This window comes from Oncorhynchus gorbuscha, linkage group LG19, assembly GCF_021184085.1.
Source record: "Oncorhynchus gorbuscha isolate QuinsamMale2020 ecotype Even-year linkage group LG19, OgorEven_v1.0, whole genome shotgun sequence".
Lineage (NCBI taxonomy): Eukaryota > Metazoa > Chordata > Actinopteri > Salmoniformes > Salmonidae > Oncorhynchus > Oncorhynchus gorbuscha.
Genome location: NC_060191.1, coordinates 25,057,533 through 25,084,945, shown reverse-complemented (window position 1 = coordinate 25,084,945; position 27,413 = coordinate 25,057,533). Strand labels below are relative to the sequence as shown.

The window sequence follows — 27,413 nt, the reverse complement described above, 5'->3', positions numbered from 1 at the left end:
TCCCCTCTGGTATCAGAATACAGAGGTTTGGTCTGTTTAAAGAGGCTGAGGACATCAGGGCTTTGCTGCACTGCATCTTTTCCAGGTCCGGGAGGTAAATTGTACATTCACTGCTCTGCCTCTTCTAAGTGGCTTTCCATATCATAGTCTGGCTGGGAAAACGGCTGCATATAGTAGCTGCTGATGCCACTGATGCCACTGAGATGCCAATTCCCTCAATGTGAGTGAGTCATACCAAATACTTGTCTCAAATCAAAGCACTTTACATAAAAATGAGTGATGTGATATATTTGATAAAAAAATTACAGAAAAAGCCCCAAGGTCTGACAATCAAAAAATACAAAAACATTTACGCATGCGTGCTTCTATTTTCAAAGCCCAAAATACATATGAAAGCTGTAAATGCCATCAAACAATAAACAGGTCATGATTGTGTCCTTGACAAGTTGATCCCTTTAGAATGTAAGGTATTTCATATCTCAACACTGTTCACTCGGGCCTTAAGTAACTGCCTAAATCAGCTGTGCCAATCTGGGTGCCTGAGGCCCTGGCAGTTGTAAAAAAAAGTGTTCCACACCCTGTCTGTTGGCTACCTGTTCTTCAAACTCCGGCTCATGTGATTGTGAGATTGTGAGGCGGCGTCATCATGCAGTCATTGAGGAACAAAGAGCAATGATGTTGTCTCATCCACAACACAAACATATGACTCAAACTCCAAAGTATGACAAAAATTAGTCCCAAAAACATTACTCAATTACAGCTGAGAGGAGATTGTGTCTTTGGAAGCAAACCATCACAAAAGGCAATGGGAATGTGAAACTAAGAAATGCCCTAGCCTGGTCCCAGATCAGTTTGTGCCGTCTTTAGTGCCTTGTCACGCCAAACAATGACCATAGGATTTATCAAGAAAACATATATCGGACCAGACTTGGATTCCCGCTATCCACAGCAAAGAACATGGGTAAAACCCATGTAGATCCTGGTCCCAGGACATCAACCAATTAGATCAGATACAAACACAGCCGGTCACTCATCTGCACCCAAACATCAAATCCCGGGTATTATCATGGGCACCGGCATGGCCCAGGACATGATGGAAATATAGGACAGGGAGGGAATGAAATATTCATAGATCCAAGCATTGCTCTCTCAAGCACATCTCTCTTCCCGTCTCCTGCCAAACCAGGCAAAATAGGACCGAGCACAGCAAGACAACCACTGGTAATAAATCAGGGCTAGTGATATGTGGACTTGGAACTGACTCGCAAAATAGAAGCCCAAGCATAAAAATAAACTTCAAACTGAACTTGCCAGAAAAAGAGCACTGAGTAAACAGGGTGGGAACTCTCTCTTGGTTCTCTTGCAAAAATGGAAATGAGGCAAACAACAGGCTAGGAAACAGCATCGTGTCCCGAACCGTGAAATCAGAGAGTGGAAAGGGAAAAGGGCTGCACCGAAAAAGAGTAAAAAGGAACTCGGGAGGCCGCAAGAGAATAGGTCTGCATCTCATTTGAATGGGACAGGGAACTAATGAATTACCTCACCGTCACCCCCCTCACTCCTCTCTCGGCCCCCACACTCTCACCCCGGATGGGGTGATGTAAGGGGCTATGAAGGGGCCCCAGACAAATTGGAAGAGCAGTGTAAACAACAACAACAAATTCCATGCCAGAAGGCTCTCACTGTGTGTGTGTGTGTAATAAAAGTTCCAACTATCGGGCTTGCCAGCCTGCGAAATGAGTGTATTTGTTTTCAAGTTCATAGAGTTCAAGCGACGATGGGTGCGAGAGAGAAATAGATAACAGATAAATTGCTAACTCACGTGTACACAGTTTCATTCGGCATTAGCACAATCAACACAACATTGCAGGTTACTTTTTAATAACTCCACAAAATAGAATTGCTTGCTTGTGCCTGGCATTTTGCTAACTGCTTTCCTCCCAAGCTCTGTCATCCTTTTCAAAGACAGCGTGGTGATGAAATGTCCAGCAGACGCACACACACACACACACAAACAAACACACACACACACCAGTATTTGATTGGTTGAGATACCCAGCAGTAATAGGGAGTGATAGGACCTTCACACTCAAGCCACCCTCAACTGGATAACTGGTCCATGCAGCTTGGCTGCCATCCATTCATAACTGAGCAGTCTATCCAGCAGTCAGCCATGGCAACCTGCTACAACACCCCCTTGGGGGTTGGGAGCAGCAGCCCAGATTAATCCTTCACTGGTCTATGAGAGGTGGCCTCATGGCACCAAATACACCCCTGTCACAACGTGTTTACACAGAGGCGGGACGGGGCATTTAGCTAGGAGGAGTAACTGTTGAGTAGCTGTAAATGGTGCGGACTTGAGTTCCGATGTGTACAAACCCTCTACAAACAAACTCAGCCGATTGTGCCAAAGTCCCCGTAATTGAACAGTCAATATTTAGTGGAGCGTTTGAAGACGGACCTCCAGAAGTACCTGACTAGCAGGGATCTCGTTGACAACGCTGTTCTAGGAAGTGAGTAGTGACTGGCTGGCTGGGTAACATACAAAATGGACGTATCAAAAACAATACGAAAATGACATGAAAAGGGGAAAGAAAAAAACAGTAACAAAGAGTAATGCAATAGTGAAATTAACGCAGCATCACATTCCAAGCCCAACACAGCCCTATCAGAGACTGAAACTGGTAGATAGAGGGGGTTTACATCAGATAATCAGATACAGTCTAAACAGCCATGCTTACAATAGAGACTTCAATCGCATGACCTTGTTGTTGGCCAGATGGCCATTTACAAAACCTGGCTGTGCCTGGATGGCTGGTTTGTCAAGACAAAACCACATTGAACATCTCTGCTTTCTGCTATTCCTCTTGTCTCTGTACATCCCCAACGAGTGACACAGCCAAAATTCCTATCCTCTCCCAGAGGGTCAGCAGTGGTTTGGAGCCAGCAGACGGCGAGACGAACAAAAGAGCTGGTTCAAACTGTTTCTCTGTGGAAAAGCGGACGACAACGCTGAATTCCACACGCTTGCACATGCTGTGGCTAGATCGTACACGGATGAAAACCAGGCGCCATATTGGTGTCATTTCGTGTTATTGTGACTTTGTTGATAGATGCTGGAGATGTCTGGGACTATGGGTGTTCCCGCGTGAGGTTGTTTCGTTCAAACATAAGTCCTTTTCAGGGCCATTACTTCAGGCAAACGACATCAGGTTCCAGCAGTAATCATGTGAACAGTCTCAACACCAAACATACAATAAAGGAGAGAGAGTCCAAAAGTCCTTGTTTGTTACTGTATGGTGTTAGGGTTTTTAAGGTCCCGCCCAACTGTTCAGAGATTCTCTGCATAATGGCAAGAGCTCTAATTATAGCTTCCACGAGAACACAATAGACCATAAGAGTAATGTGTAATCTCTCAAGGTCTAGACTCTAGAAAAAAAAAGTTCCAAAAGGGTTATTTGGATGTCCCCATAGGAGAACCCTTTTTGGTTCCAGGTAGAAACCATTTTATGTTCCATGAAGAACCCTCTGTGGAAAGGGTTTTACATGGAACTCAAAGGGGTTCTACCTGGAGCCAAACGGATTCTACTTGGAACCAAAAAGGGTTCTTCAAAATGTCCTGCAAAAAATATGAGGTTTAGTGCCAAAAGGAGCCCTTGTTCAATATTCTCCAATGGGAGAAATGTTTTTCCTGTAGTCCCACCCATTAAGTGCTGTCAATACATATCACCCAACATACCAGTTACAGCCCATCAGAGCTGCTAACAGGGGAAAGGGTCTGTCTGTCCGCCTATCGGCTCTTTCACAACAGATGATATCATTACACTGCCTGACACACCAGAGCGTTCTTTGCGCTCAACTAAGCTGTGAGTTAAAAAAACACCATGGACTCAGTTATGGCTATCATAAACGTTACGCAATCAACATCTAGCCTGCAACATCGCTTGTTGCGGAAGTCTGCTGAGCATCATGATCTACTTTTACGTAATGACGTTCGGTGGCTAAGCAAGGGTAATAACGCTGTCAAGAGAGCAGCCCGTGTGAGCTCAGGGAGGAGAGAGTTGCTTTTGCTTGCTTGAAACGCTTGCAAAATGCTCGCCCCCCCCAAACAAATGCTCAATTTCCCTACACTGCGCAACTACATTCAGTCATCATCAGTACAGATCAGTCCTGTGATGTCTGAGTTTTTAGATAAACTGAAAGCTAACTTTGCAACGAGATTTGACAAGTTTAGGTCCCCATAGAGGTTGTGCTGTTTGTTATAGGGACCCGTTCTGTACTGATACGGGGTGAGAGAGACTTCTCCGCAAAAGCTAGTTAACTGAGACGTGCCATGCATAACAGGTTTCTATATGTAATAATAATAAAAAACTAGACAAAGAAAAGAACAAAATAATAAAGAAATAGAAAATAGAACAGAATATGATGCTGGTCAAGTGAGATATGCCATTCATAAAATACTTCCTATGTGTAAACAAAAACAAAAGATGAAGTTATGTCTGTAAAAAGGACAGGAAAGTAGAAATTATTTAATGTGATGCAGGTCAACTGTGTTATAAGTACAAATGTCTTCCATTATTTAAACAATTTGATGCACTGAATAAGGCTAATCTCAAAGCACTTCAAATGAACTTTTAGCAACATTTAACTTGAATAAAAGTGCTTTATAAGATTATAATTGTGCTAGTGAATTGTTTTTCTATACCGGTCTTAGGAAGAGTAATCTCATGTAGAAAATGTCTGGCCCCCTTGTAAAAAAACTTTTTCAAATCTGACCCCTGTAAGAACATGTTTGAATAGCCCTGGTGTACAGCCTCCACCATCCACAACATGGGAGGCTAGTGAAACTTGTGACTATTTTAGGACAGTTGGCAACTATCTTCCATGGAGCCAAGGTTCGGGACTATGAACCTGTGGATCAATAATACAACAGGACACTTGGTGGACAGTCAGAGGTTGAGTTCAAAGTGATTTATAAACCAATAAACTACCACAACATTTGGTTCAAGATATTTCTGACAAGATGGCCACCACCACCAACTGATCTTTCTGATCGGTGCAGGGGGGAGAACACATTGAGGTGGCCTATAAGAACAGTACCAATTCCTTTAGCTGAACAGGGCCTCGGTCTAATATTAGCTGATGTGTCTGGTGACTGGGACTTTAAGAAGAGAGCACAGAGCAGCCTGACTGGGCTATTTCGAGAGGTTGAGGAAATGGCAGGATAGGAAGCAGCTATGGAGTTCAGAGCTAGTTTCTTACCATAGCCCTTCACATTCAGCAACGACCGAGTCAGGGAAGTGGGGTACAGCGGTTTGGTGATATAATTAGGCCACGGCACCACGCCATGCGCTCAGAGTTATTCTGAAGTTACTTAGGAGTGACAGAGATGGAGAAAGAGAGAGAGAATGAGGGGGTGGGAAGAGATAATTAAAAAGAGGAAGGTTTGTAAATAGCCGATGTGTGCGTTTCATGGCCCCTCGTGTTTTGAAAGTGAGGGGTCAGGCGGTCAGCTATTAGACAGCATGTGGCTCTGGTATTCGGTCACTTCCTCTCTGTGTCCTTCTGGTTTGAAATTCCTATGTACCTTACAACAGTGTTTGTCCAATGTTTTGGATGACACATTCATGAATGCATGAGCTCTTCAGACAATCTACATTTATAAACCTGGATGTATACAGCAATTACCATTATTTTATAGGGAACCACTCCACCATAAATTAGCTGTTTGTATTAGATTGTATGTTACATTTAACTCAGCCACTCAATTTACTTCAAAGCACTTTGTTGTCATCTGCTATTAGCCTTTAATCACTATATCTGAAGCTTTGGAGTTAAAGGTCCAATGATGGGTCTAGAACCATCTGAAACATCAATGGTCTCTTATTTCAGAAGGCTAGTATTATGTGGGGAAGACCAAAGGGATTGAAGAGGCTACCCCAACTGCCAGGCCCTGTTAAAAGCGTGACTAATAACATATTTAATGGGGCTGTGAATGCGCATGAATACACATACAACTTAAGTGCTTAAGAGACCAAATTAACTTCATAAGCATGGGTTGACAAAAAAAACTATCACATTCATTTTAAAAGCAATGGTCTTGCTCCCGAATTAACATAAACCATGTTTGGTTCTAGTTCTGGCAGCAAAATTCAGAGCATAAAAGGTTGAAAGGTAAAAAATAACTATTGTATAAAAATAACTAAAAAATAACTACTGTGTATGTAAAATGTGTATAAGATGTATAAATTGAAGGTAAAAGCCGAAGTGTTTATTAGTTTACTCCAATTGGGGGATTGGCGGTAGGGTTTGCGGGGAATAATAATAAAGGAAATTATTTTTAAAAGTATGTATGTCTATATAGGTATGTGTATGTATTTATGTGTATATGTATGAATGTGTGTATTGATATATATATTACATTTACAAAAACAATATATGGGGGATTGGAAATGATGCAGACAATTACATTGATGGAACCAATATTCTTTCCACAATATTAAGCTGATCCACCCATTAAAATTAAAATAAAAAGCAATGGCCTTGCTCCCGAATTAACATAAACAATGATCGGTTCTAGTTCTGGCAGCAAAATTCAGAGCATAAAAGTTTGAAAGGTAACTATTTCCGCCATTTTCACTCTAAACATTTATGTTTTTGTTTACCTTTTGAGCATGTCTGAGGCGGAATTCCACAAAAGTGCATCAATAGAACCTATTATCAGCTAAATATAACGACGCTTAGTCATTACCTTAAGTGGGGTCAAAAGTTCCCAAAAATAAACAGAAACTGCGTCTGATTAATTCAGTCAAAAACACTTAAATATCCACACAGCCTGATAAAATATTGTGGAACCTTAAGAGTTTGCAGTTTGAGTGCTGGTTTCCAGTGAGGTGGGCTAGAGGGCTACCTCCACACCCCTGTGAGAAGTCAGTGTCTGAGGTAAGTGTGAATGGTGTGATTTTCACCAGCTGGGTGCTGTAGAGGGGTCCATAGCTGACATGATGCTATCTCTATGTGTGGGGATTCGGAAGTTTAGCCCTGGTGAAGATATCTTTTCACTGAGCTTTCCTTCATCTCTTTACCTCTTCTCCCCCATCTCTTTACCTCTTCTCCCCCATTTCTGTACCTCTTCTCCCCCATTTCTTTACCTCTTCTCCCCCATCTCTTTACCTCTTCTCCCCCATCTCTTTACCTCTTCTCCCCCATCTCTTTACCTCTTCTCCCCCATCTCTTTACCTCTTCTCCCCCATCTCTTTACCTCTTCTCCCCCATCTCTTTACCTCTTCTCCCCCATCTCTTTACCTCTTCTCCCCCATCTCTTTACCTCTTCTCCCCCATCTCTTTACCTCTTCTCCCCCATCTCTTTACCTCTTCTCCCCCATCTCTTTACCTTTTCTCCCCATCTCTTTACCTCTTCTCCCCCGTCTCTTTACCTATTCTCCCCGTCTCTTTACCTCTTCTCCCCCATCTCTTTACCTCTTCTCCCCCATCTCTTTACCTTTTCTCCCCCCCCATCTCTTTACCTCTTCTCCCCCATCTCTTTACCTATTCTCCCCATCTCTTTACCTCTTCTCCCCCATCTCTTTACCTCTTCTCCCCCATCTCTTTACCTCTTCTCCCCCATCTCTTTACCTCTTCTCCTCCATTTCTTTACCTCTTCTCCCCCATCTCTTTACCTCTTCTCCCCCATCTCTTCTCCCCCATTTCTTTACCTCTTCTCCCCCATCTCTTTACCTCTTCTCCCCCATCTCTTTACCTCTTCTCCCCCATCTCTTTACCTCTTCTCCCCCATTTCTTTACCTCTTCTCCCCTCTTCTCCCCCATCTCTTCACCTCTTCTCCCCCATTTCTTTACCTCTTCTCCCCCATCTCTTTACCTCTTCTCCCCCATCTCTTTACCTCTTCTCCCCCATCTCTTTACCTCTTCTTTACCTCTTCTCCTCCCTCATTGAAACTCTTCCTCTGAGGGAGAAACACCACGCTGAAAATATACACAAAAGCACACACACACACACACACACACATGCCCGCTAGCACGCACGAACACACAAACAGGGAGGCCCCTGCACTGGAAGAAAGAGAGAAATGCCACCCAAACATTGTTAGCATTGGGAGAACATTAGACTCTCTGGCGACACAGACGTGCCTATTGTTTAAAGACCTGACTCCAAACACTACGAATATGGCATGACTTCTGTCACTCTGTGGCCTCTCCCTCTCTTTTCTTCTTTTCTCTCCCGTCCTCATTCAAAACCCACCTTGTCTGTGCATTTTGCTGAGCCTTTTTGCACATGTGGGAGAGGACTACTTCCTAACCCTCTATCCTTCTAAATCATCCTCTCTTCTGCACCAACAACATACCAGCATTACTAGGGCCCAGAGGTTTCCCTGGTTAGGTTGAGTGGTCTGGAAAACTCCTGTTCCTATACTACAAACTTAGAAGGGTATCCCTTTCCATCAGCATGCGAGCAACGAGCCATACCTCTTAAATAGGATCGCAAAGTAAAGCCTTCTCCTTATTCTGCTGATTTTATTTCCAAATTCTATAGGGGATTTAGGATTTGCCTAATCCTTTTAACCATGCAAATACTTTTGAATTCTTCCCAAAAAAGTTAACCCGATTAAGATGTTGGGAAACAGGGCATTTGATTGGCAACGTAATCTTGGGTAGAAGAACCATTCATATGGAATTAACTGGATTATACTGGATATAGAGCGTTCATCCTTCCGGACGGTCTTCCTTCTGCACTGTAACCGGTAATAAATAAATGAGATGATAAAACAGAGGAGTGAAATGATAAATGAGATTATATAACGAACAAGACATTCTATTGGCTCGCCATCTCTCTCGTCCTCCCTCAAATCAAGAGATTGAAAATGGGCCCCCTTTCTGAAATCTCACCCTGTGAGCAAATTGAAATCTTCAGAGGATGAATTATTTCTGTGCTAGCCGGAAGCTCATCGACACACACAGCAGCAAAAACATGTCTTTACTCGACCAGCTTTGAAGTTGATGAAGCGAAGGGACACTGCAACAACTAGGCTATAGTAGGATGCACAGTCCACATCAGGGGGGGGGGGCAAAGTACGGCACTCCAAACCGGCCCGCTGGACATAATAACAAAATAATACTAAAAAATGTTTTAATGTCTTAGGCCGCTGCGCCACTCAGGAGGCTCCAGCAAATTCATTTTAACAAACAATTGGTCCCCTGAAAAATGCGTCCCTCCGATGAATTTCAAAATCCTGATGTGGCCCTCAAGCCAAAAAGTTTGCCCACCCCTGGTCTACATAGTCTCATCCACTCACTAACTCATTCACAACTATGCAGGAATAATGTATGGTAATATCCATATGTCCAGTTGAAATGAAGTATTTTCTGAGGAAAGTAATGCGAAACAAGTTGATCCAACAATGACAGTGTTAGAAGCTCAAGATGATCCATAAGATGATCACATCCCCACAAATATTACCCCATATATCAAATCTGACACCTAAAATGTGGCTAGAAGACCAATCTTAGGCGACATCTCTATACGACAGCAATGTTTACATTTGTGATCACCCTTACACATATATTTTTTTAAATCTGGTGGGAAAAAAAAATGTTTTTCAGAAATGTTTGAAGTTTCAAATTTACATTTTTGTGGATTTTATTTACCCAACATGTATATTTTTCACATTTTCACCACTTTCAGCTACATCTGGTCTCCGGTCCAGGGCTGACCAGAACCAACCCTGTTTAGCTTCAGAAGGAAACCAGCAGTGGGATGCAGGGTGCTATGTTGCTGAAAGGAATGTACCACAACTTGCAACTATAGAAAAAAGGCAGGAAAAGCAAAGGCCAGGGTAACATAACCAAAGATAAGTGAAATTGCAGGAAAGAGGGAGGCGTTTTATTTAGTTGCTCATACATTTAAAAAGAAAACTGAAATACAAAATGTTGCATCCATTTACAATGAATTTGCTCTCGCATTTAAAAAGTATTTCCTTGCTATACTATACAGTGTTTGTTTACATTTACTTTGTTTACAAACATTGGAGTTTTCTTACATGTGAAACTGAAAATTGGATTGCACGTGCAACACAGCATTCCTAACCTAGCCTACGATGTCTGCTGTTTTATTTATTTATTTATTTTTAGTTCACCTTTATTTAACCAGGTAGGCAAGTTGAGAACAAGTTCTCATTTACAATTGCGACCTGGCCAAGATAAAGCAAAGCAGTTCGACAGATACAACGACACAGAGTTACACATGGAGTAAAACAAACATACAGTCAATAATACAGTATAAACAAGTCTATATACAATGTGAGCAAATTAGGTGAGAAGGGAGGTAAAGGCAAAAAAGGCCATGGTGGCAAAGTAAATACAATATAGCAAGTAAAACACTGGAATGGTAGTTTTGCAATGGAATAATGTGCAAAGTAGAAATAAAAATAATGGGGTGCAAAGGAGCAAAATAAATAGATTAATTAAATACAGTTGGGAAAGAGGTAGTTGTTTGGGCTAAATTATAGGTGGGCTATGTACAGGTGCAGTAATCTGTAAGATGCTCTGACAGTTGGTGCTTAAAGCTAGTGAGGGAGATAAGTGTTTCCAGTTTCAGAGATTTTTGTAGTTCGTTCCAGTCATTGGCAGCAGAGAACTGGAAGGAGAGGCGGCCAAAGAAAGAATTGGTTTTGGGGGTGACGAGAGAGATATACCTGCTGGAGCGTGTGCTACAGGTGGGAGATGCTATGGTGACCAGCGAGCTGAGATAAGGGGGGACTTTACCTAGCAGGGTCTTGTAGATGACATGGAGCCAGTGGGTTTGGCGACGAGTATGAAGCGAGGGCCAGCCAACGAGAGCGTACAGGTCGCAATGGTGGGTAGTATATGGGGCTTTGGTGACAAAACGGATTGCACTGTGATAGACTGCATCCAATTTGTTGAGTAGGGTATTGGAGGCTATTTTCTAAATGACATCGCCAAAGTCGAGGATTGGTAGGATGGTCAGTTTTACAAGGGTATGTTTGGCAGCATGAGTGAAGGATGCTTTGTTGCGAAATAGGAAGCCAATTCTAGATTTAACTTTGGATTGGAGATGTTTGATATGGGTCTGGAAGGAGAGTTTACAGTCTAACCAGACACCTAAGTATTTGTAGTTGTCCACGTATTCTAAGTCAGAGCCATCCAGAGTAGTGATGTTGGACAGGCGGGGTGGTGCAGGTAGCGATCGGTTGAAGAGCATGCATTTAGTTTTACTTGTATTTAAGAGCAATTGGAGGCCACGGAATGAGAGTTGTATGGCATTGAAGCTTGCCTGGAGGGTTGTTAACACAGTGTCCAAAGAAGGGCCGGAAGTATACAGAATGGTGTCGTCTGCGTAGAGGTGGATCAGGGACTCACCAGCAGCAAGAGCGACCTCATTGATGTATACAGAGAAGAGAGTCGGTCCAAGAATTGTAAAGTCGCTCTGGATAAGAGCGTCTGCTAAATGACTTAAATGTAAATGTAATTGAACCCTGTGGTACCCCCATAGAGACTGCCAGAGGTCCGGACAGCAGACCCTCCGATTTGACACACAGAACTCTATCAGAGAAGTAGTTGGTGAACCAGGCGAGGCAATCATTTGAGAAACCAAGGCTGTAGAGTCTGCCGATGAGGATGTGGTGGTTGACAGAGTCGAAAGCCTTGGCCAGATCAATGAATACGGCTGCACAGTAATGTTTCTTATCGATGGCGGTTAAGATATCTTTTAGGACCTTGAGCGTGGCTGAGGTGCACCCATGACCAGCTCTGAAACCAGATTGCATAGCAGAGAAGGTATCGTGAGATTCTAAATGGTCGGTAATCTGTTTGTTGACTTGGCTTTCGAAGACCTTAGAAAGGCATGGTAGGATAGATATAGGTCTGTAGCAGTTTGGGTCAAGAGTGTCCCCCCCTTTGAAGAGGGGGATGACCGCAGCTGCTTTCCAATCTTTGGGAATCTCAGACGACACGAAAGAGAGGTTGAACAGGCTAGTAATAGGGGTGGCAACAATTTTGGCAGATAATTTTAGAAAGAAAGGGTCCAGATTGTCTAGCCCGGCTGATTTGTAGGGGTCCAGATTTTTCAGCTCTTTCAGAACATCAGCTGAATGGATTTGGGAGAAGGAGAAATGGGGAAGGCTTGGGCGAGTTGCTGTTGGGGGTGCAGTGCTGTTGACCGGGGTAGGAGTAGCCAGGTGGAAAGCATGGCCAGCTGTAGAAAAATGCTTATTGAAATTCTCAATTATGGTGGATTTATCAGTGGTGACAGTGTTTCCTATCTTCAGTGCAGTGGGCAGCTGGGAGGAGGTGTTCTTATTCTCCATGGACTTTACAGTGTCCCAGAACTTTTTGAGTTAGTGTTGCAGGAAGCAAATTTCTGCTTGAAAAAGCTAGCCTTGGCTTTTCTAACTGCCTGTGTATAACGGTTTCTAGCTTCCCTGAACATCTGCATATCACGGTGGCTGTTCGATGCTAATGCAGAACGCCATAGGATGTTTTTGTGTTGGTTAAGGGCAGTCAGGTCTGGGGAGAACCAAGGGCTATATCTGTTCCTGGTTCTAAATTTCTTGAATGGGGCATGTTTATTTAAGATGGTTAGGAAGGCATTTAAAAAAAATATCCAGGCATCCTCTACTGACGGGATGAAATCAATATCCTTCCAGGATACCCCGGCCAGGTCGATTAGAAAGGCCTGCTCGCTGAAGTGTTTCAGGGAGCGTTTTACAGTGATGAGTGGAGGTCGTTTGACCGCTGACCCATTACGGATGCAGGCAATGAGGCAGTGATCGCTGAGATCTTGGTTGAAGACAGCAGAGGTGTATTTAGAGGGGAAGTTGGTTAGGATGATATCGATGAGGGTGCCCGTGTTTAAGGCTTTGGGGGGGTACCTGGTAGGTTCATTGATAATTTGAGTGAGATTGAGGGCATCAAGTTTAGATTGTAGGATGGCTGGGGTGTTAAGCATGTTCCAGTTTAGGTCGCCTAGCAGCACGAGCTCTGAAGATAGATGGGGGGCAATCAGTTCACATATGGTGTCCAGAGCACAGCTGGGGGCAAAGGGTGGTCTAGAGCAGGCGGCAACGGTGAGAGACTTGTTTTTAGAGAGGTGGATTTTTAAAAGTAGACGTTCAAATTGTTTGGGTAAAGACCTGGATAGTAGGACAGAACTCTGCAGGCTATCTTTGCAGTAGATTGCAACACCGCCCCCTTTGGCAGTTCTATCTTGTCTGAAAATGTTGTAATTTGGAATTAAAATTTCAGAATTTTTGGTGGTCTTCCTAAGCCAGGATTCAGACACAGCTAGAACATCCGGGTTGGCAAAGTGTGCTAAAGCAGTGAATAGAACAAACTTAGGGAGGAGGCTTCTAATGTTAACATGCATGAAACCAAGGCTATTACGGTTACAGAATTCATCAAAAGAGAGCGCCTGGGGAATAGGAGTGGAGCTAGGCACTGCAGGGCCTGGATTCACCTCTACATCACCATAGGAACTGTGTGGATAATGGAATTCATTGCCCTTGACAATCAACAGTTCACGGTTGTGGGTGATGTTGGATTTCGCGACTGGTCGAGCACCAGTACACACTAACCTTACCAAGTGCAATATTTTTCAGATGTTGCCCTATCGGAGTAACACATAATACCGTCCCTGCTGTTAGCTTCACGACATATTATGGAACGTTGTTTGGGGCTTTGCGTATCAAAAAAGATGCACGTCAAATAACACTATTTGACAATAATCCTATTTGAAGCGTTAAATAAGCTTTTAATTTGAAACGCAAAATAACACAGTTCTATTATAGAATGTTGTGTGTTCTCCAAGCCAAGCGCCACCACTACTATCCGTAGCACTGTCAAAGCTGTACAAAAAAAGACTGCAAACAAGCAAACACCGGCCACGATCGATGTGTTGACAATACCGCATTGGTAATAAAGCATTTTTTGATCGACCGCAACTTCTGGGGTAGCTAGCTAGATTTAGCTTGGCACCTAGCTAGCACCAATACAACCAGCCTGAAAACAATGACCAGTAGAAACTGCAGTCATTTTCACTACTCTTAGCAATGATTTTGGAATCCTTGTGAGTAAGTATTAGTTAGGTAGCCACTTGTTGTTTCCTATTGAAATTGAACTTCAGTTCATGAAAATAAATAGCTAGCCAGCTACTTAACCCTGTTGCCCAAAGTTAATGTTATAAGCAGCCTGACCGGGCTATGCGTTTTGAAGCTAGCCACAGTAAGTATTAGGCACAATAGTGGAATTTGCGGTTTGCCTTCAAAATAAAGCGGGACTGTGACTGTGTGAAATCACCTCCCCAGTCAGCCTATTGTGAGTATTGACATTCATATTGCACTGTACAGCTTTACACAAGGATTGGGGATCAATGAAGCGGGGTGACAGTCTCCTCAATACCCAATATATTTTTTCCCAACATCCTCCTCAGAGTAATCAGACTCCAAAACATCCACGCAGTATTGTTTTTCCTCTGGAATATTGTGCAATGCACATGGGTTGACAATAAATATGACTCAATTCACAGTTGTTTCAGAGTCCCGCAATAAGAGCTACGATGATAATGTTCTCTGGGTGTCACTGAGTAGACTGATACCCCATGTCATTGATCCACAATCCATAGGTAAGGCTGTACGATGAAATACGTATGCCCCCAATGCAATGCCCCCAATACAATGACCAGCACTGTCGGTGAGCAAGACAACTTTTCCAGCATCATATCATACATATCGATGAATCGCTGTGACATATGAAATACGAGTGATAGTGTAATCAATGTGTAATAACCATGTAAAAAATGCATGAACGCGTTAAATTATTATGTGATGTGCAGTCATATTCAGGTCCTGATTGGTCAACAAGCTTATTTGACACTATAAGACTATTTGACGAGTATCTTTCTTGACAGGCAAAGACGCAAACGGCGTTCCATAGAAAGCCTGGTTGAGAATGAAATAACTGAACGATGAAACAGCACAGCAAGTAAATGGAAGAAATAGGTTTGATCATGTTTTACAGGTAATGGGAACATACGTAAATGCCAACAAAATAACTTTTTGGTCCATGTGGTGTGTGTGTGTAACCTTTATTTGACTAGGCATGTCAGGCATGTCAAAAATGTTAAATACTGGTTATCTGTATCGGGTTTATTTGGGCAAGGAAAATATCGGATATCGGTATCGGGCAAAAATGTCGTATCGGTGCATCACTACTGGAAAGTGTGTCAACGTGAGACTCTTAGCCCACCAATCTCTAACTAATTCACAAATATACTCACTAGGCAACCCTGGGGCGGCAGGGTAGCCTAGTGGTTAGAGCATTGGACGGAAGGTTGCAAGTTCAAACCCCCGAGCTGACAAGGTACAAATCTGTCGTTCTGCCCCTGAACAGGCAGTTAACCCACTGTTCCTAGGCCGTCATTGAAAATAAGAATTTGTTCTTAACTGACTTGCCTAGTTAAATAAAGGTTTAAAAAAAAATGTTTAAACTAATGCAGCTTTCTCTCCAGGAAACGGTACACTGGCTTTACAATTCACATATTCTCCTAATTACGTAAGAGCAGCTCCTGCAGCTGAAGCTGTGCCTGCGTAGCTAGCTGAGTGATCCTTATTCACTGCAGGCCTGAGAGCCTGACAGTGGTGGTGGTAATTGGGCTCCCTGACGGGGTTGCACAATAGAAAAAGTCCTGTCAGGCGCTACGATTTGTTTCCCTGCCAGTCTGCTGAGACTCTTCATCCTCCAGGATGACGAGCGTGTTTGTTCAAACTAGGGTTAGTAACAGTAGGCTACAACATGGAACTCAGTGAACAAGCTATAAAGCTTTAGGCAGAAGACACACTCGCTCAGCTAGGCTCAAATATCTCCATAACAATGCAAGTACAGTCACAGCAATATTTGCTATTGATTAATGAGGCAACTTACATGTATAGTGCCATTTGGAATAAACGCACAACAAACATTATTCACCTTGATGTTCACTGATCTGTTGGTTAGATCTATTGACCATTACAGTGCATCGGCAAGTGCGTGACCCAATATTACACACGTTGTTAAGATTTAAAGTAGGCCTAAACTGTGACACTATGGCCGACCCTCAACTAGTTTATAGGCAGTTACCATTAGCTGTGCAGTTACACACTTGACATTTACAGTAAATATCGGAACATGCCAAAACGAAACACATCGATATTCACATGACCTGCCTCCAGAGTTCACACGTCAAGATGGCTTCTTACTTTGCTCCTCACAGGTACCTGACAAGTTATTCAGAAGGCCTGAATTCTATATGATATATATCCTGTACTGTCTGTGACGTCTGCAGTAACCATTTCAGACAAGTGTTATTTTTATAGCCCTCTCTGATGGGTAGAGCATACTCTGTGTGTGTGTGTGTGTGTGTGTGTGTGTGTGTGTGTGTGTGTGTGTGTGTGTGTGTGTGTGTGTGTGTGTGTGTGTGTGTGTGTGTGTGTGTGTGTGTGTGTGTGTGTGTGTGTGTGTGTGTGTGTGTGTGTGTGTGTGTGTGTGTGTGTTGTGTGTACGTGTGTTTGTGTGTGTGTTTGTGTGTGTGTTTGTACGTGAGTGCGTTCGCATGCGTTTGTGTGTGTGTGTGTCATGGTTAGAGTGCACTAGCAATGGTATAGCTAGCCACAAAAAATAAAGAAAGCTCTTGATTCCAGTCAGCCCACCTCGGATTTGCAGGCTAACAACAGAGAACAGATTAGAGAGAAACACCAAATGGTTGCCGACTCCAAGGGCATGGAACGAGTGGCGGACTGGCGGTGCAGAGAAAAGGAGAGCTCAGAGGGGCAAGTGCCTGAATGCAAATCTAGGCTGCATCCCAAATATTCCCTATATAGCACCTTACTTTTGACCAGAGCCATTACAGTGCACTACATAGGAAATAAGGTGTCATTAAGGTCAATAAGGTGTCATTTGGGACAAGAAAATAAGGATTAGAAGATGTCCTGATGGTCCTGACGGAGGCAGAATTCCACAATGCCTGGGCCGGACTAAAGAGACTGCTACAGCAGCCCCACTGCAAGGGCCTCTGATTCACAGTTCACACCAGTGAGTGGATCCTATCAACGGTATTCTATGCAACTTGGTAGTTGAACGTAGTAGCGTTAGCAAGCATACACAATGCACTTCAGAGGCACACTCTGCCAACACGAATGGGTAACTCCCTGATTCTTCTGAAGGGAGGACACAGAAAAACATATCTGGCTTTGGTTAGCAACAAAGGTGGTCTGTCCTCCAAGGTGTGAATGAATGACTGCCACAATAACCTATTCAAAATTCTCCAACCAGACCAATATAAACGACGATGACATTAAAATATTGATTGAGTGTTCTGAAGTTGGGGAAAATCCCTTCTATAAATGTGCCCGCACGACAACAGAGTTCGGCTAGGGCTTGACAAGTAGCTCACCCTTCATGCTTGAGGAATGCGACGATGAAGATTGACTAAGATCTTTTACAGGACCAGTCAGTCAGAGAGGGCAGCGAGCATTGAGTCATCGCTTTGTTACATTTTTAGCTCGTGTAACGTGTTCCTCGTGAATCAGCCCAGACAGCTTCAGAAACAGCTTCTGCTCGTTGTCAAGGGGCGGAGATCATAGAAGAAGAATTCTGTAGGCTACAGTGCACATAATGGGGATGGTACGTTTCCTGGACACGGCCTTCAATGACATAACCAGATTGGTGTGTGCTGTAGCCAACTCCTATTGTCATTGTCATCCAAGGACCATATGAGGTTGGCAAGACCATAGTGTGCTCTAAAAATGTCATTTTGCACATTCATTTATTCAACATAAAAAAAATCTGTAATCTGTAACATGGCACCAGGCTATCAATGACATAGCTGCTAGATAGATACATCAAGGTCTGGTCAAGGTTTCCACGGTCAACAGGGTGGAGCTCCATTCTTATGGATCTCAGCCAAAACAAGTAACAACCCACCCATCCAGCAGCCCACAGGAAGTAGGAAGGGAGCTCTTGGTTGGACACTGTTGTCCATGGTGTGTGTGTTTGTCCTACTAGCAGAGCAGGGTAATGGATCAATGCAATGGTTCTAGCTCTTAGACAACCTTAGTTCTAACCAGTGAACATCACCTCACCTGCATTGTGACACAACTACCTCCTCTCATGAATTGCCTGATAATCTGGGTAATTCCATCTTCCTTCTGGGGAGTTTTCGTTTTGAGGATCTTACCTATCCGCCCCCGGCCGCTTTATTCTTTACTGGGAGTGCTATTACTCACACAGAGGTAATTGTCCAACAGGCTATTACACAAAATAGGGCCTGGTGATTGTCAGGTATGTATGATTCAGAGAGAAAGTGCATTGTCCTCTATTTCACAATAAACCTATATTCATGTATTCAAATAGAGCTGCTTATCTGGCTGTGTGAAGTGGAACATTAAAATAGCCACTGACACTCTCTTAACTGGATGGCCCCAATGGCTGTGCTCTGGTCTTCAGTCTAAAAGTCCTTCACTCGCCCATAATTACACTTCATAATAGTATAGTCCTTATGCATTATGATGACACATGAAAAGCCATCGAGGCGAGGAGACATATCCCGAAACAATGCGACAATCCATGCAACTCTGATCATCTCTCATCTGACAAATACAGGGTTACGGTGTGTGTGTGTGTGTGTGTGTGTGTGTGTGTGTGTGTGTGTGTGTGTGTGTGTGTGTGTGTGTGTGTGTGTGTGTGTGTGTGTGTGTGTGTGTGTGTGTGTGTGTGTGTGTGTGTGTGTGTGTGTGTGTGTGTGTGTACCCAGAATGCACAACTGCACTCATACTCCTGCCACATCCGTTTTGACCGGTCACTGTTAAACACTCTTATGCAAAAGCCCACTGACAGAATACTGTTTATAATATCCAGTGGATAACTTTGTCCTTGAACACTAGCTCTCCGCGACAACACAGTCACAGATTGTAATTTGCACATTTAAAATCATAGCACTTCAAGAGTAAATAAATCAATCTGGCCAGATGATGAAGTTGGCTCCTGCCTGCACTTTGGCTATGCACTTTTGATTAAAGGGCATCTGATCACAGTAGGCTAAATCACAATACTCATGTGTATTCATTTACAGATCAGAAGGCACCTGGGTTAAAGATATATGAACCATAAATCCCTGCATTAGAACTGGGCTAGTCAAGATCAAATGGAACAGAACAGAAGCCATTCATTATCTGGTTGATGGGTGCTCATGTGATAAACCGGTTGAGGGGAAAACGGAACGGATGCCAGACCGGTGACCTCATAATGTAAACATGGGGGGGGATTACCTCATCAAGCACGCTGTATTAATTATTATTAATTTAGTTGTGATCGAATGGACAGTGTTTGGGTCAGGCTTGTTAGAGACACTAGTCATACATTTGTTGAGAAACCTGTTGAGGAAAATCCAATGATTTAAACCCAGTATATTATCATGTGTTGTTGTCATACGGATTAGAGAAGAATTAACATCGTGGCAGTAGACTAGGCTGTATTGTGGAAGTAGACTAGGCTGTATTGTGGAGCCTTTTTGGACGGAAGCTCTGCTTCCTCTAGTTCCTTCCTTTTGACAAGGCTAATAATCAACATTTAGACAGATCGTCGACATGTGTTGTTACACGTTTATAGCGTGGAAATATCCCTTATTAGACTACGCCACACATAGCCTAACAATTATACAGATGAGAAGAAATTAAAGTCGTTTGATCTCAAACAATGTCGCATTCACACGCACAGCGACCGTGCAAATAACCGGTATGATGATCATTCGATTAAAAAAAAGTTTTGTCGGGAGATACGTGAGAAAGGCCACCAGAAAATCCTCAAATTCATTGACAGGTCGAACAACAAACGTTTCAACGCGCGTTAAATGTCCACGAGGTTCAATAAAAGAATAGGTAACTTACATATTGCTTCAGGCAACGCATTTCCCACCAAATCGGCGTCGAGGTCTTTGCTTTGCATTTTATTCATTCAATCATGCGCTTTTCGGCTCGTCCTCTCCCGACGGTATGTATACTCATTCCTCAGACAGAAGGGAAACTTGGTTGAGTCACTCTAGTTGCTCACCAGCGCGCACAGACTACCCCTATTTCCAAATGGAAAACGCTGGAGACGCACCGGGTAGACAGCACTCTTTCGGAAAAAAACGGTGCCACACACAGAATAACAATCTGGTTAGTTGGAAACTATTTGGGCTGCAATACCATCAACGTTCCTAAATTGCTTAGGATCAGAAAGATATAGAGGGGGAGGAGAGAGGGGAAATAAGTAAACCCACACAACAGCTGACGGTAGGTTCATTATACGGACAGTCGGATGCTGGCCTCCGGATCGGATTGTTCCATAGCCAGTAGGGGTGTGAATATGTTATGGAGCACGTTTATTTTCAATCTTTATACCGCATTATCTAATTCACAACGAATAACATGTGTTTTGTATTATTATGTTGTAATTACTTATATTTGAATATGTACATGTTTAAACGTGTTTAATCAAATACTTCACATATGATACAAATGTATACCCCTTTCATTTCAAATGGAGCCAGCCGTCTATAAAAGAATACAACCTCTGGTCCATTCCAGTGTAAAGGATTTCAATGCTTTTCATGTGTTGAATGCCTGACCACTGCTTCAACGATGCTATCACCCAAACAACACTGAAAACACATGTTTTTAAATATATATTTTTAGAGGTCACATATGGTAGCCTAATTATTATACTATAACCCCCTTGGGTTGTGCCGTGCAGAGATCTTTGTGGGCTATACTCGGCCTTGTCTCAGGATCGTAAGTTGGTGGTTGAAGATATCCCTCTTGTGGTGTGAGGGCTGTGCTTTGGCAAAGTGGATGGGGTTATATCCTTCCTGTTTGGCCCTGTCCGGGGGTATCATCGGATGGGGCCACAGTGTCTCCTGACCCCTCCTTTCTCAGGCTCCAGTATTTATGCTGCAGTAGTTTATGTGTCGGGGAGCTAGGGTCAGTTTGTTATATCTGGAGTACTTCTCCTGTCTTATCCGGTGTCCTGTGTGAATTTAAGTATGCTCTCTCTAATTGTCTCTTTCTCTCTTTCTTTCTCTCTCTCGGAGGACCTGAGCCTTAGGACCATGCCTCAGGACTACCTGGCTTGATGACTCCTTGCTGTCCCCAGTCCACCTGGCCGTGCTGCTGCTTCAGTTTCAACTGTTCTGCCTGCGGTTATGGAACCCTGACCTGTTCACCGGACGTGCTACCTGTCCCAGACCTGCTGTTTTCAACTCGGTAGAGATACTCTTAATGATTGGCTATGAAAAGGCAACTGACATTTACTCCTGAGGTGCTGACTTGCTGCACCCTCGACAACTACTGTGATTATTATCATTTGACCCTGCTGGTCATTTATGGACATTTGAACATCTTGTCCATGTTCTGTTATAATCTCCACCCGGCACAGCCAGAAGAGGACTGGCCACCCTTCATAGCCTGGTTCCTCTCTAGGTTTCTTCCTAGGTTTCTAGGGAGTTTTTCCTAGCCACTGTGCTTCTGCACCTGCATCGCTTGCTGTTTGGGGTTTTAGGCTGGGTTTCTGTACAGCACTTTGCGATATCAGCTTATGTAAGAAGGGCTATATAAATAAATTTTATTAAATTTTATTTTATTTATTAGTGCATCACCTGGTAGACTAGCCTATCAGATGACGCACACGGCCTAACAAAAAAAAACACAAACTATCACACACACACACACACCTCATACTCACACACGGAACAGCAGCGATGGCTGTGCATGTCATATAGAGAGACATTGAACCACTGGTCACTTCTCGTTTTAACACTGAGTATTTATAAACTGTATTCGCGACATCGCTCATTCTAATATTTATACTACTGTACTTTGTATTCAGCTACATTGTTTATACAGACCACATTTGTATTAATGTAATGGATTGTTGACATAGTTCACTCTAATATAGCCTAGGAGGAGTATTTCTGTCTGTAATAAAGCCCTTTTGTGGGGGAAAAACTCATTCCGATTGGCTGGATCTGTCTCCCCAGTGGTGGGTGGGCCCATGCCCAGTCATGTGCAATCCATAGATTAGGGCCTAATGAATGTATTTCAATTGACAGATTTCCTTCTATGAACTGTAACTCAGTAAAATCTTTGCAATTGTTCCATGTTGAGTTTATATTTCTGTTCAGTATATTTTGGCACACTTATTGTCCTGCTATTGACCATGAAAAAGTGAAACCTAAAGTATAATTCACTCTCCAGAAGTGTTCAATAACTATCATCTCTCGCCAGGGGTGCAACTTTGGATTTAGAAGTGGGGAGGACATAATTATTATTATTTTTTTAAATCCAGTCAAATAAACACTCCAAACAGACTACCTGACCGCTCAGAGGCGTCCGCATGGGCCTGAAGCACACCATTGCCTCGTTTGGTATCACATTCCAATTATAAAACTGGGGGGGGACAAAGATGCCATTTCAGAATGTGTCCCCTTCCTCGTCCCTGTCCCCAGGGAAAGTTGCTACCCTGTCTCTGGCAGAAATTGAAATGAGACTGCTGTCTAAATTCAGTTGTTACTTTATGTTGGCATGGCCAAAAGTCCGGCTAAGATTTTGCCCTATGATTAATGCCTTAGTCTTAGTCTGCACAATTTCAAAACAAGGTCAAGACACCACAGTGACCACTCTCTCTGGAACTACACGTTTGTAGACGTTTGTGAAAGACCCCAAAAGTTCAAGGCCATCATCAATGGAAACTGACCATATAAAATGCGACATTGCACCATGTGAGAATGATATTCTCTGAACACATGTTTTGTTCAAAACTCTCATGTGTGCATCTCAGGTAGGCCTAGACTGACCCTAGTCCCTAGGAATTATGTTACCAACATGCACAACCTAAATCTCTTGACCTTTGACTCAGGAGTGGGATGTACACTCACTTTAATTAGGATTCTCATCACAGTGTGTAAAAGATGCTGATTCCTTTGACCGTTCCAGTCTGAAGGATTAGACATTTGCTGGGGATTTGGACTGTGAGGGCACATGCAGTGAAAACAAGAGAAGAGGGTGCAAAGCAGCACAATTATTGGCACATGGTTTAGCATACCAACACACAATAATTGGCATGAAACATGTTTCTCCTTTATAAATCAAATCAAATCAAATTGTATTTGTCACATACACATGGTTAGCAGATGTTAATGCGAGTGTAGCGAAATGCTTAGAGTAAAATAATGGAACATTTCGGCAAATTATATGATAAAGTTATCTTTCACACATTGATAGGATATATAACGTTCTTTGTAGAGAGACAACTCCAGTCAGTGTTCTTGTGTGTGAATCTGACCTTTTGTTTTGCTGTGATGGATCTGATTTATATCAGGACTTGTTAAACAAGTTCCACCCAAGATAAGAGTTTTTACTGCAGTGTTTGAGTGGAAATACGTGTTTAGATTTATTGATTTCATTAGTTCATCGTGCACTGAAAAAGATACCAAATGTACAAGGTTCTCCATAATGGATCTCTCCACTCATTCCAACTGAAGCACTCTATCCCCCGCCTGTGGATTTCAAGGAGCATCTGCCAAGGAGGGGGCTGTGATGGGGGGTAATCGGCACGCTTGAGAGGGGACCCCCCCCACCCCAAAAGAAAAAGACCCAGTAGGGCTCCTTTGTGCAGCTGTTCAGTCGTTTTAGCACAAACCCCCAAGAGCCACCTGTCACTGCAACTAGAAAGGAGCGTGTGTGTGTGTGTGTGTGTGTGTGTGTGTGTGTGTGTGTGTGTGTGTGTGTGTGTGTGTGTGTGTGTGTGTGTGTGTGTGTGTGTGTGTGTGTGTGTGTGTGTGTGTGTGTGTGTGTGTGTGTGTTGGTGAGCAGGGGACTTGTGTGTGTGCAAAGTCTTCCCACACCTGTTCCCTATCTTTTCCCCTGATTAGAGTCCCTATTTCTCCCCTTGTTTTCCGTTTCTGCCCTGTCGGATCCTTGTATATTGTTCACCGTGCTGTGTCTTTGTATCGCCCTGTCGTGTCGTGTTTCCCTCAGATGCTGCGTGGTGAGCAGGTGTCTGAGTCTGCTACGGTCAAGTGCCTTCCCGAGGCAACCTGCAGTTTATTATCGAGTCTCCAGTCAGTTCTCGTGATTACGAGTGGAATTGTTTTTTTATGCTTTATTTACCGCTCCGATTTGTCTAGGAGTATTGCTATTTCCTTGAACTGGATTAAAGACTCTGTTTTCGCCAAGTTGCTTTTGGGTCCTCATTCACCTGCATAACAGAAGGATCCGACCAAAGAATGGACCCAGCGACTACAGACGCTCGTAACACTGCCGTCGAGATCCAAGGAGCCATGCTCGGCAGACACAAGCAGGAATTGTCTGCTGCTCGTCATGCCATGGAGAACCTGGCCGCTCAGGTTTCCGACCTCTCTGGACAGTTCCAGAGTCTTCGTCTCGTGCCACCTGTTACTTCCTGGTCTGCCGAGCCTCCGGAACCTAGGGTTAATAACCCACCTTGCTACTCCGGGCAGCCCAAGGAGTGCCGCTCCTTTCTCACCCAGTGTGATATTGTGTTCTCTCTCCAACCCAACACATACTCTAGAGAGAGAGCTCGGGTTGCTTACGTCATTTCACTCCTTACTGGCCGGGCTCGAGAGTGGGGCACAGCTATCTGGGAGGCAAGGGCTGATTGTTCAAACAATTACCAGAACTTTAAAGAGGAGATGATTCGGGTTTTTGACCGTTCAGTTTTTGGTAGGGAGGCTTCTAGGGCCCTGGCTTCCCTATGCCAAGGTGATCGATCCATAACGGATTACTCTATAGAGTTTCGCACTCTTGCTGCCTCTAGTGACTGGAACGAGCCGGCGCTGCTCGCTCGTTTTCTGGAGGGACTCCACGCAGTGGTCAAAGATGAGATTCTCTCCCGGGAGGTTCCTTCCAGTGTGGACTCTTTGATTGCTCTCGCCATCCGCATAGAACGACGGGTAGATCTTCGTCACCAAGCTCGTGGAAGAGAGCTCGCGTCAACGGTGTTTCCCTGCTCCGCATCGCAACCATCTCCCTCCTCTGGCTCAGAGACTGAGCCCATGCAGCTGGGAGGTATTCGCATCTCGACTAAGGAGAGGGAACGGAGGATCACCAACCGCCTGTGCCTCTATTGCGGATTTGATGGACATTTTGTCAATTCATGTCCAGTAAAAGCCAGAGCTCATCAGTAAGCGGAGGGCTATTGGTGAGCGCTACTACTCAGGTCTCTCCATCTAGATCCTGTACTACTATGTCGGTCCATCTACGCTGGACCGGTTCGGTGCTACATGCAGTGCCTTGATAGACTCTGGGGCTGAGGGTTGTTTCATGGACGAAGCATGGGCTCGGAAACATGACATTCCTTTCAGACAGTTAGACAAGCCTACGCCCATGTTCGCCTTAGATGGTAGTCATCTTCCCAGTATCAGATTTGAGACACTACCTTTAACCCTCACAGTATCTGGTAACCACAGTGAGACTATTTCTTTTTTGATTTTTCGTTCACCTTTTACACCTGTTGTTTTGGGTCATCCCTGGCTAGTATGTCATAATCCTTCTATTAATTGGTCTAGTAATTCTATCCTATCCTGGAACGTTTCTTGTCATGTGAAGTGTTTAATGTCTGCCATCCCTCCCATTTCTTCTGTCCCCACTTCTCAGGAGGAACCTGGCGATTTGACAGGAGTGCCGGAGGAATATCATGATCTGCGCACGGTCTTCAGTCGGTCCCGAGCCAACTCCCTTCCTCCTCACCGGTCGTATGATTGTAGTATTGATCTCCTTCCGGGGACCACTCCTCCTCGGGGTAGACTATACTCTCTGTCGGCTCCCGAACGTAAGGCTCTCGAGGATTATTTGTCTGTGTCTCTTGACGCCGGTACCATAGTGCCTTCTTCCTCTCCGGCCGGGGCGGGGTTTTTTTTGTTAAGAAAAAGGACGGTACTCTGCGCCCCTGCGTGGATTATCGAGGGCTGAATGACATAACGGTTAAGAATCGTTATCCGCTTCCCCTTATGTCATCAGCCTTCGAGATTCTGCAGGGAGCCAGGTGCTTTACTAAGTTGGACCTTCGTAACGCTTACCATCTCGTGCGCATCAGAGAGGGGGACGAGTGGAAAACGGCGTTTAACACTCCGTTAGGGCATTTTGAGTACCGGGTTCTGCCGTTTGGTCTCGCCAATGCGCCAGCTGTTTTTCAGGCATTAGTTAATGATGTTCTGAGAGACATGCTGAACATCTTTGTTTTTGTCTACCTTGACGATATCCTGATTTTTTCACCGTCACTCGAGATTCATGTTCAGCACGTTCGACGTGTTCTCCAGCGCCTTTTAGAGAATTGTCTCTACGTGAAGGCTGAGAAGTGCTCTTTTCATGTCTCCTCCGTTACTTTTCTCGGTTCCGTTATTTCCGCTGAAGGCATTCAGATGGATTCCGCTAAGGTCCAAGCTGTCAGTGAGTGGCCCGTTCCAAGGTCACGTGTCGAGTTTCAGCGCTTTCTAGGTTTCGCTAATTTCTATCGGCGTTTCATTCGTAATTTCGGTCAAGTTGCTGCCCCTCTCACAGCTCTTACTTCTGTCAAGACGTGTTTTAAGTGGTCCGGTTCCGCCCAGGGAGCTTTTGATCTTCTAAAAGAACGTTTTACGTCCGCTCCTATCCTCGTTACTCCTGACGTCACTAGACAATTCATTGTCGAGGTTGACGCTTCAGAGGTAGGCGTGGGAGCCATTCTATCCCAGCGCTTCCAGTCTGACGATAAGGTTCATCCTTGCGCTTATTTTCTCATCGCCTGTCGCCATCTGAACGCAACTATGATGTGGGTAACCGCGAACTGCTCGCCATCCGCTTAGCCCTAGGCGAATGGCGACAGTGGTTGGAGGGGGCGACCGTTCCTTTTGTCGTTTGGACAGACCATAAGAACCTTGAGTACATCCGTTCTGCCAAACGACTTAATGCTCGTCAAGCTCGTTGGGCGTTAGTTTTCGCTCGTTTCGAGTTTGTGATTTCTTACCGACCGGGTAGCAAGAACACCAATCCTGATGCCTTATCCCGTCTTTTTAGTTCTTCTGTGGCTTCTACTGATCCCGAGGGGATTCTTCCTTATGGGCGTGTTGTCGGGTTGACAGTCTGGGGAATTGAAAGACAGGTTAAGCAAGCACTCACGCACACTGCGTCGCCGCGTGCTTGTCCTAGTAACCTTCTTTTCGTTCCTGTTTCCACTCGTACGGCTGTTCTTCAGTGGGCTCACTCTGCCAAGTTAGCTGGTCATCCCGGTGTTCGAGGCACTCTTGCTTCTATTCGCCAGCGCTTTTGGTGGCCGACTCAGGAGCGTGACACGCGCCGTTTCGTGGCTGCTTGTTC

At 44.1% G+C, this 27,413-nt stretch overlaps 1 protein-coding gene across 1 annotated transcript in view; it reads right to left on the bottom strand.

Annotated features, from left to right (window-relative positions):
• LOC124004992 (MAP7 domain-containing protein 1-like) overlaps positions 1–20,348 on the bottom strand; it is a 73,237-nt gene extending 52,889 nt beyond the window's left edge. Inside the window, exon 1 of the mRNA XM_046313805.1 lies at positions 19,950–20,348. Within this exon, the coding sequence (XP_046169761.1) occupies positions 19,950–20,016 (67 nt within the window). The 5' untranslated portion in view covers positions 20,017–20,348. The remainder of the gene's footprint in view (positions 1–19,949) is intronic.
• Positions 20,349–27,413: the final 7,065 nt, after the last annotated feature.